Source organism: Rhinolophus sinicus, linkage group LG06 (genome assembly GCF_036562045.2).
Source record: "Rhinolophus sinicus isolate RSC01 linkage group LG06, ASM3656204v1, whole genome shotgun sequence".
Taxonomy (NCBI): domain Eukaryota; kingdom Metazoa; phylum Chordata; class Mammalia; order Chiroptera; family Rhinolophidae; genus Rhinolophus; species Rhinolophus sinicus.
This window is the reverse complement of record NC_133756.1, coordinates 102,978,313-102,988,754: the sequence shown is the minus strand read 5'-3', so window position 1 is coordinate 102,988,754 and position 10,442 is coordinate 102,978,313. Positions and strand designations below refer to the sequence as shown.

The 10,442-nt window shown below is 44.6% G+C and overlaps 1 protein-coding gene across 1 annotated transcript; it reads left to right on the top strand.

The window, feature by feature from the left end:
• Window positions 1–5,331: 5,331 nt before the first annotated feature.
• FUT4 (fucosyltransferase 4) lies at window positions 5,332–8,642 on the top strand. Its single transcript, XM_074335590.1, has one exon. The coding sequence runs from the start codon at window positions 5,746–5,748 to the stop codon at window positions 7,279–7,281; it is 1,536 nt and encodes a 511-aa protein (XP_074191691.1). The 5' UTR covers window positions 5,332–5,745; the 3' UTR covers window positions 7,282–8,642.
• Window positions 8,643–10,442: the final 1,800 nt, after the last annotated feature.

Below are 10,442 nucleotides of genomic sequence, written 5' to 3'. Positions count from 1 at the left end.
ATGCAGAGTCCAGTGGTGCTGCCAGACAGAAATAGTTCCTGCAGTACAGTTAGGCCATGCAGGCGGTGTTTATTCATTCACTCACCCGTCTTTCTCTTTCTCCCAAGACCAAATGTTTGTTGAATTGTGCTAAACATTATTAAGGGTAAAAACAGACCAAAGGTTCTTTTTGGAGTGGTTGAAAATAATCCTATTATAACCAGCATTTTCAATGTGATTTCACCCTCATGCATCATGCAAGATTTCTGTGTTGTGGTTTATTTGGCAACAGTAAGCTTGACCTGGAACTATAAAGTTTGGCTGTTCCACTTCTTCAGGAATGATTTTATTCCTTGCCATATGAGCAACATGCATGTACCCTTCCATTTCCACACTTTTCCAAAATCATTTATATGTCACTAATTTTGTTTACTTTAATCCAACAAGTATTTCTTAATATTGCAAGTGCCTCAGACCACTTTTAGAGGAGGAAGCACAGGAATGAGTGGGATGGAACCCAGCCCACTGGTTAAGGCAAATTACCCGACTTCTAGGGAAAATGCATCTTCCCTCCATTTTCTTCCATGAAGTGTGCCCTGGGAAGTGTGCCACTTCCATGAAGTGTGAGAAGTGGCGTCAGGACAGAGGGAGGAGGAGAGTAGTCAAGATCCCTTCCTCCATCTGCGGAGAGTTGGGCTGCCTCCCTGAGTTAGGGTCTGGTTGCCTGGAGTATGGCCACATCTAAGTACTGATGTGGGGCAGGTACCAGAGGAAGCCCAGAACACAAATCTGAGTTTCTGAAGCTGCAGCATTGTACCAACTCACTTGACTGAGGACCCAAGTAGATTTGGGGTGGGGGTAGGAGGATAGTACTGGTGAACCTCAAGAGAATTTGGGAAGGCCAGTATGACACTTAACCATTTTTACTCTATACTTGGGTACTATTTTATTTATCTTAGTCATTATTTTATAGCCTAAATTCTTTTGCATAATCTTCATGAGTGCAGAAATTGAAGTTTAGTAAGTTTAGTGCCTCATGAAAAATTAATAGTGGTGTTCATTCATTTATTCACTCGTTTATCTATTCATTTATTTAACAAATAGTTTTAAATACCTCGTATGTGCGAGGCATTGCACTATGTGATATTAACATGTTTATTTCTGACTGTTGTCAAAATTTCACTACATACATTTTTCTGAACATCCAAAATCCTCGCATTACCTGTTCAGTCAAGTAAGGACACAGGAAGAACTTGAATGCACAAAAGAGTAAAACCCTAAAATAAATATAGTAAGTTCTCATATTGACTATTCCTAACAGCGCCTTTTACAGGAAGTAAGATTTTGCACTTGGATAAAAGGAAAAGACCTTGTAAGCTGTCGTTAGGTTTATTTTTCTATCATGGATTTAATACGGCAATAACAATATACCATGGATTATTGTTGAATTTATACAAATCTTAATAATTTTTTTTGTTTTAGTTGTTTCTTTTTTCCTCCCTCTATTCTTTCTTAATAATAATTTCCGTACTCACCTGCCAAAGGAAACAATCTCCACCTATTTGCACACGGATTAACCTTTGTAACTACACCTGTTCACTGGCTGCTTGGCATTTCCCAGTGAGCACATAATACTGGAGGGGACTCTGAATTGCCCTTTTCTCCAAGAACAAAATAATTGAAAGTATACTTAGCAGGTCAATGTTAAGTCACTGAAATCTCAGATCCAATCAAAAACAGCAACCTACTTGAGTGTAGGCTCATGGAGCCCAGGCTGACAGAGCTTGGTGCTGGTAGGAAACGTGTTCTCAGAAAGTGTTCTGGGGCTTCCCAAGGAAAGACCAAATGTCTCTGGTGGGAACACCAAGACAGGCTTAAAATGAACTATTTCCCTGGGGAAGAACAAAGAATGAGTTAGGCTTTTAGGAACCACAGTTGGCCTGGATCTTGCCCCCCAAGCATTGTGTCCTATATTAAATTTGGAACTGAATAGGTCATTCTTGGACACAGGGTGAGTTGATTACTCATTCAGCTTGATAAAATGAGCCTTGATTTATGAAGCGCTCTTCTGTGGTGCTTTATCCATCTTCAGGTTCCAAAAGTCCTTCTTTATACCTGGCCTTGTTGTCTTCATGTTTGCAACTGAAAAGCAGTTCTTTCTGTGTAATATTTTGTGGGAACGGAGAATAATGTGTTTGTTGTTACCAAATTAAAAAGAATCATAGAATGTTTAAAGTTCTCAGGTGATTTACAGTTCATTTAGAATAACAATAATTCCTTACAAATGGTTATGTTGTTTTTGCCTGCCCACCATCCCTTCCCTCTTCTTCAGGTAACAACACTTCATTTCTCCCTTTGGGGAACTCCCACCCCCCCCCCTTGTTAGTTTCTGAGGTTTAGATGGGGCTGATTCTATCCTGTAGTTCAAGAAGAGGGTCTAAAGAGACATCTTTGACCACAGTGGTTGCTTCAAGAATGAACCCTTGGTCCAGGCTGGGCCAATAAGAACCAGCCTAATTTGATGGAGTTTGTGATGCCTGCCATTAGAGTTCTGATTCATACATGTGTAGAATCTTCCACTGAACGCTTAAGAGGCTTCTTAAGGTCACAATAAGTCATTCACATAGCCAATTCCTCCTGATACCTACACACATCCTAGTGGGGAATACAGATACTGACAGATCATTTCACTAATACATTAAAAGCATTCATTCATTCAACAAGTATCTATTGAGATGATAAATGCTGCTTAGATACTGGTCAGGTGCAAGACCACAGACTGTCTCTACTTTAGTCTTATCTTGGTGTGGTAGGGAGGGGATTCGTAGCAGGAGGGTATGGCTGGATTCATGGAAACCAATCATGACTTCTCTACAAACTACAGTCATATGCCCCATAAGGACATTTCGGTCAACGATGGACTGCATATACGACGGTGTTCCCATAAGATTATAAGAGAACTGAAAATTCCTTTTGCCTGGTGACATCATAATTATCAGAAGGTTGCAGTGCAACACATTATTCAATTCGTGGTAAGGCCGGTGGTAAACAAACCTGCACTGCCAGCTGTATAGAAGTATAACACATAGAATTATGTACAGTGCATAATACTTGATAATAAACGACTATGTTACTGGTTTATATATTTTCCATACAATACTTTTTGTCATTATTTTAGAGTATACTCTTTCTACTTATGAAATTTTGTTGTAAACAGTGTGCTGTGTTACACCGGCAGCAGCCTCATACATCTGGTGAATGCTGCATCTCTTGATTGTATCACTTCTCTTGTGCTTGATTTGTCTCCTGTTGTTTTGTACAGTAACGTGCTGTACAGGCTTGTAGCCAACGACAGTAGGCTATGCCATTTATGTTTGTGCACGAACACTCTATGATACTCACACAAAGACAAAATCACCTAATGTCAACATTACTCAGAACATATTCTTGTTGTTAAGTGGCACATGACTGTACTAGTTGAAGGTCATACACCTTGATTTAGGCACAGGTCAATGGTTTGTTCCTATTTAAAAAGAATGGAGGGGAGGAGGGAAAGAGAGGAAAGGTGTTAAGGGAAAGCAATAATGCCAGTTGTTCTCATTGAATCATTTAACCAATTGGGAAACTGGGATGAAAAACACTATTTCTACCTTCAAGAATCTATGAGAGAAGCAGACAGTGGCGGGGCAAGGGCTCATGGAAGGCTTTGAGAAAGTGGCTCCTGGAATAATTAGGAATGGTTAAAGTGGGGGAGGAAGAGGGCTGAGATATTAGTCTTAACAGAAGGAGCAACATATTGCAAAGGCCAGGCAGTGAGGACTGACTGGGACATTAGGTTAGGAATTACTGGGGTTTAGTTTGGCTAAAGAGAAGAGGTTTTATGCTGAAGGCTGTGGAAAGTCCTTGAAAGGTTTAATAAATCAGGAGAGCAAAATAGAGATTAGTATTTTTAAACGCTTATTGTGGACACAATGGAAGTCGCTATTCATGAGATCTGAGCCATTCTGCCAGGAAAAAGTTGGTTTAATTGGAATATCTGGAGGACATAAGGAAACACTGGGTATGGGGGAAAGAGGCAAGCGTGCAGGTTAACATGTCCTGAAGACAATGACAGGCTCTATCTAAGATGTCTTACTTAACAGTGGGGGACGAATGTGCATAGATGTATAGATTTTTGAATTGCATAAAAAGAAACCAATATGCCCCTTCCTTTATTTAGTTGAAAAAAGTTATTTGTGCATTTATAGCTTTTTCTTTTCAATTAAAAATAACAGTGGAGCATCACTGAAATTCCTGATTTCAATGACAATTTGCTTAATAGCTTGAAAATGATTCTATGAAATTAAAAAAATAGAAACATTACAAAAGGTTTTAATGTGTAGGAGAAAATCTTCCTAGATTGCTGGGTATAGCCAAAGCACCACACGCTGTCCGTTAAGCTCCCGAACTCTTACTATGGGCTGGGAAGCCATTTTTATAAAAGCATTTACAACCTGTACTTGAACTTTAATCAAAAAGTTCTTCACAAAAAAATCCAAATGGCAAACCCAAGTTTATTTTCTGTATGCATAACATCAAAAACACCTGACAGGCTGGCCCCATTCCCAGGAAGTCTGTTTCTCCCTTAACATCTGGTAACTTAAGTGGCACTGGGCTGCGGCACAGTTGCGATCTACTAAAAGTTTTCTCAAAACCTGCCTCCTCTCCTTAGGTCTGCAGAATAACTGCCTCCTTTGGCCTATTTAGAATTTCGCTGAATAAAAGCTTAATAACATAAATGAAGGCCAAAACCCAGAAATTAAAATTCAAGCTGTAGAGGAAAAAATTCCTCAAGTGACTGTAGAAGTAAATGTCTTGATTATTGCCTCATTAATAAACCTGGAGAGGCCAGTGTGCTACTTATTCTCTATATCCTAAACTTGGGTGTTATAATATTTATCTTAGTCATCAGTTTATAGTCCAGTATTTTGCATAATCTTAAAAGTGGAAATTATTTCTTAAGTGCTCAGTAAAATTAATGGTGAGGTTCAAACATCCACCTCACTGAATAGGCAGGAAGTTCCCTGAGGACAAAGGCCTCAAGGCCTTTATCTGTATCTTTGGTATATTGGGTCCTCTTAGCCCTAGTACAAAGAATGCTACGTGCAGGAAGTCAGAAGTGTTCAGCGTGGGAGCAAAGCAAAGGACGTATTTCGATTGCTCAGAAATCTATCCTCTGCTGGGCGGTAGGCAAAGGGAATGTTCTTACGACAGCACGGTTTAACTATTCACCTGAAAACTTGAGTTCACAAAACGCGCAACCTCTATAGTCCGCGCTGAGGGGAGATGACTGCACAGCCGGCCAGTCTCGGTGGGTCACGAGGTCAAGGTCACCGACACCTCTCCAGCTCCCTCCCTCCGGCAGGCGTCGCTTGCCGCAGCAGGGCTGTGAGAAAGGAAGTGGACTCCGATCTTCAGTTCTGCCAAGAGGCTGGGTATCCCCGGCCCGCCTTCCCTGGGTTCCTGCGCCTGCCCTCGCGCCGCAGCGACTGTTGGAAGGTCTCGCCCCGGCAGCACTCACCCAGGGATGAGCCGGGTCCTCACTCTGGAAGGCGCGGGTTTGGGCCCGCGATTGAGCGCCCGATTGCAGCTGGGAGGGAGCTCTGGGCGGGCCCGGGCGCAAAACTCGAGCAGTGGGCGCGCGCAGAATGGCCCCGGGCCCCCTGAGACGGGCTCGGGAGTAGCGGGTGGGGAACCTGTGGGGCGTGGCCGGGGAGTCGGGGAGCAATGAAGGAGGTGGGAAGTGGGCGGAGGTGCAGCAGGATACGCCCGGGGCCTGGCCGGGCCGGTTGGGCTAGGGGCTCAGAAAAAGGGAGGGACGCGGCGGCGCCCGGCTGGGCTACCCAGCCCGCTCACCTCGCCCTGGCGGCGCGCCCCATAAAGACTCGCGGAGAGGAGAGCGGGACCTGCGGGCCTTGGGATTCCGGGTTCAGGGCCAGCGGCGAGCGGCAACGACGGCTTGAGCCGCAGCGGCAGTATGAGAGCGGGCGCCGCTGCTTCACGCCAGCGGACGCGCGGCCCGCGGCGGTGGCTCTGTCTGCGCGCGCCATGGGGGAGCCGTGGGGGCCCGTGGACCGCCGGCGGTGCGGGCGGCGCGGAGCCTGGGGGCTGCCACGGACCTCCTCGGCGCTGGCGGCCACCGGCCTGGTGTGCACGGCTCTGACCGCCTACGCCTGCTGGGGGCAGCTGCCACCGCTGCGCTGGGCCCCCAAAGCCCCGCCGCGGCCGGTGGGCGTGCTACTGTGGTGGGAGCCCTTCAGGAGGCGTGTCAACACTACGAGGCCGCCCCCCGACTGCTCGCTGCGCTTCAATATCACCGGCTGCCGCCTGCTCACTGACCGTGCGGCCTACGGGGAGGCCCAGGCTGTTCTTTTCCACCACCGAGACCTCGTGAAGGGACCCCCCGACTGGCCCCCACCCTGGGGCGTCCGGGTGCGCACGGCAGAGGAGTTGGAGTTGCGGGTGTTGGACGACGAGGAGGAAGCTGCGGCGGTGGCTGCCGAAGCCCTGGCTGCCTCTGGCCCCAGGCCCCCCGGCCAGCGCTGGGTGTGGATGAACTTCGAGTCGCCCTCCCACTCCCCCGGGCTGCGAAACCTGGAAGATAATCTCTTTAACTGGACGCTCTCCTACCGGGCCGACTCGGACGTCTTTGTACCTTATGGCTACCTCTACCCCAGGACCAATCCCAGCGACCAGCCGCCAGGCCTGGTTCCCTCGCTGGCCCGGAAACGCGGGCTAGTGGCCTGGGTGGTGAGCAACTGGGATGAGCGACATGCCCGGGTCCGCTACTACCACCAGCTGAGCCAGCACGTGTTCGTGGACGTGTTTGGCAAGGGTGGATCCCGGCGGCCAGTGCCTGAAATTGGGCTCCTGCACACGGTGGCCCGCTACAAGTTCTACCTGGCTTTCGAGAACTCTCAGCATCTAGATTATATCACCGAGAAGCTCTGGCGCAACGCGTTGCTGGCTGGGGCGGTACCGGTGGTGCTGGGCCCCAATCGTGCCAATTACGAGCGCTTTGTGCCCCGCGGTGCCTTCATCCACGTGGACGACTTCCCAAGTGCCTCCTCCCTGGCCGCCTACCTGCTCTTCCTCGACCGAAATCCCTCTGCCTACCGCCGTTACTTCCACTGGCGCCGGAGCTATGCCGTGCACACCATCTCCTTCTGGGACGAGCCTTGGTGCAGGGCCTGCCAGGCTGTGCAGAGGGCTGGGGACCAGCCCCAAAGCATAAGCAACTTGGCTCGCTGGTTTGGACAGTGAAGCCACCCTCTCCTGGGTGTAATCCAGGGAGGCCAAATCGTCAGCTTTTTGATCCTCTGCTGTGCATATCTCCTTGAGTGCCAGATCATGGGACTAAGTTTTCCAAACACCCAATTTTACTCTATGGGAAGAAGGTGATTTACCAATTAATATTATTCGGCACAAAGACTGGGTGGTAAGGATCCCTGGTTCTCCTGTTTTTTCCTGCAACTAGCAGTTGGGCTCCCTCTGCTGTTGATTGATGGGCATGAGTGTTCAGGGGTGAAAGGGGGTCCTTCCTCAACCAGTGCAGAGGTGAAAAAAGAGCTTCATGACAAGAAACTGTGGAGGCAGTTGCTCTGAATTTCTTCATCTGCCACAGGTCATATTTGTGGCCTATGCTGAACTGAGTCCAAATCTCGTACACACTGCTCCTCGACTCATTTCACTGAGCCAATGTGCAGCAAACCCCAGGTTTTAGAGCCTTGTTGTAGGATAGTGGAAGGACTGTGGCCACAAGAGGATCTTTTCTTGGTTGGATTCCTCAAAGCCTCAGCTCCTAAGAAAGGTGAGGAGGATCGTCCAAGAATCCACTGACTGTTCCTTAACAAGTACTGTTTGTTCCCCTGCCCCATGAATGGAAATAACATGCTGGATTGTCCTCGGAGAAAAGTTCAGATGAGTATATGTGTATACGTGTACCTCACTTTACACAGATATACTGTATTTTGCTGTGTATAATGTGCACCATTTTGCCCAAACTTGTGAGGGGAAAATAAGGATGTGCATTATACATGGGTAGTACTAATTTCATTTCCCTGAAAGTTTGGATCAAAAACATAAGTACACATTATACATGGCAAAATACGGTATTCCTGAAAAGCTGCTTTTCAATCAAATCCCAAATTCATTGCCCTAGGGGAGTTCAGTATTTAATCAAACCCTATGGAGAATCCCTTCACAATGTGAATGATCCCCTCCTAACTAATTTCTTCTGTGTCTATTTTTCCATAATCTCAATTTTTTTAAAAGCGTATTAAAATTATAGATGTGAAGATAAACTGGAAGCAACCTTCTTCTTCCCTCTTCCCAGAAAACCAGACTGTGTTTACAAACAGAAGAGAAAGAAGCCAGTGTCACTTTCCACAAAATCACTTATTTTGTGTATTTATTGGACTCGAAATTTAAACTGCAATGTTAGTCCTTCAAGGGTGTTTGCATTACCTGTCTGCAGAACAATGAAAGATGTTGTACTGTATTATGGAATCATGCAAAAGGAAAAGATTCCTTGTGTCTGTTAATGGCAGTTTTTGTTTCTCTGTCAGTTTTTTTGTTGTGTTTAGTTGCTAGGGAATGGAATTTAAATTAGTGCCTGCGATGAATTTTGTCTTTTGTTAAAGAGTAAATCTGCAGTTCTCCATGGGGCCAGCAGTTTCCCCCCCCACCCCCCCTCCGCTAGTCTGCATAGTATTACATAATACTCTTCATTTCTAGTGCCTTTGAGACTGTCCCATGGGACCAACTTTGAAAATATACGCATTGACTTTAAAAGTTGTTGAATGAGCAGCATATTCCATAGGGGTTACTGTGTGCCTACTCCGTGCTAAACACTGGGCTTGGGGTACCACAGGAAAGACAAAAATGTGTAAAGCAAGGTCCCTCTCATTAAGGCTCTTACAATCAAACACGGCGAAGAAGTAAATAGTGATTTGATCAATCAATTGGCGGAATCTGTTTGTGTAAAGTGACATTCATAGTGATACAGACCATAAATGAATTATTAGAAAGCCAGTTGATTTACAGCCTGAAATAGTTTATTTTTCTCCTTGATTTATTATAATAAAGACCCTCAATGATTAATTATTGTGGGGAGGGTCCAAGATTATTTGTTTTATACAGAGTTGTGCTGTAAACAGTAATTTTGCATTTGAGTACTACAATTAGCTGAATCAAAGTTTTATCTCTGCATTTGTTACAGACTCGCTTAAATCTAAAAAGTGCTTCAATTCTCTTGTATCCTTCAAAGGAGAAATTAAAATCTATGGACAAAATTTCCTTATTAAAATATTATAGCATGGGCAGAATTACAATGACAAAGTATCAGCTATTCAGTAAAGAAAAGGAAAAATTCTATTCTTAAAATGAGTATTTATGAGATATTGGCCAATGACGTTGGTGTTCCTGGCAATCTACATGGGGCAGTGGGAGAGAGTTTGGGTGTTGAAGGTAATCTGGCTTAGATTTGAATTCCAGCAGTGTGACCTGGGGCAAATTCGTAATAACTCTGAGCCTCAGCTCCCTTATCTGTAAAATGGGGGAGGAAGATACTTCACAGCTCACTGAGCATTTCAGGAAATAAAATAGGTAAACGTGCCTAACACAACGGTCACTCAACTGATGAGAGAGAGATTTTCTCCTTTCCATGCAGTGATTTTAGGCTGCTGCCATATCCATTTACATGTGAAAAATTAAAGCTCAAGGTATGTTACAGAATATATCTAAAATAAAAGGAAGGGCCTTTTATAATGTACATCAAAATGAATCCCTAAAGCTAAGCTATATTATTTCAGCAATCATCATTGCCATTTAGATTGAGTTTGAATTTGCAGACTAGGAGGAAGCACCTATGTTTTCGTTGAAAAACAATTTTTTTGTCTTTGTTTTGGTTAGGTTATATAGTTAAATAAGTAACTGTTGTTTTACTAATGCTCTTCTTAGTATTAAGTCTATTTAGCATGAGGAAGGTATAATTACATTTTTTATTTGCAAAGTTTGGGTATAGAACAAACACTGTTTTTCTAGGCTAATATTATCAAAGACCAAGAAAAATATGGCAATTGCTTATTTTATATTATTTTTCATATTCTAAATTGAGTAGGTTAAAATTTCACATATGTTGATATAAGATGCATATAAATGCATATAGATTTCAAAATGTCTTTCCGCCGATTGCCACGCCCTTCCTTTAAGACATAAACTTTTCTTATAAATTTATTACAAATTTAATATTTTTACCCCTTGGTGACTCTAATTACATGACTGCACCTGGAATGATATTTGTATCAAGAGGACAGTCTGACTTGATTTCAGTATTCACAGGTCCTTTCCAGTTTCTGAGCCCTTCCCTGGCTCGGAGTTTAGAGGAGACAGGGTGGTTTTATGGATAGAGCTTGCTGTTTGGA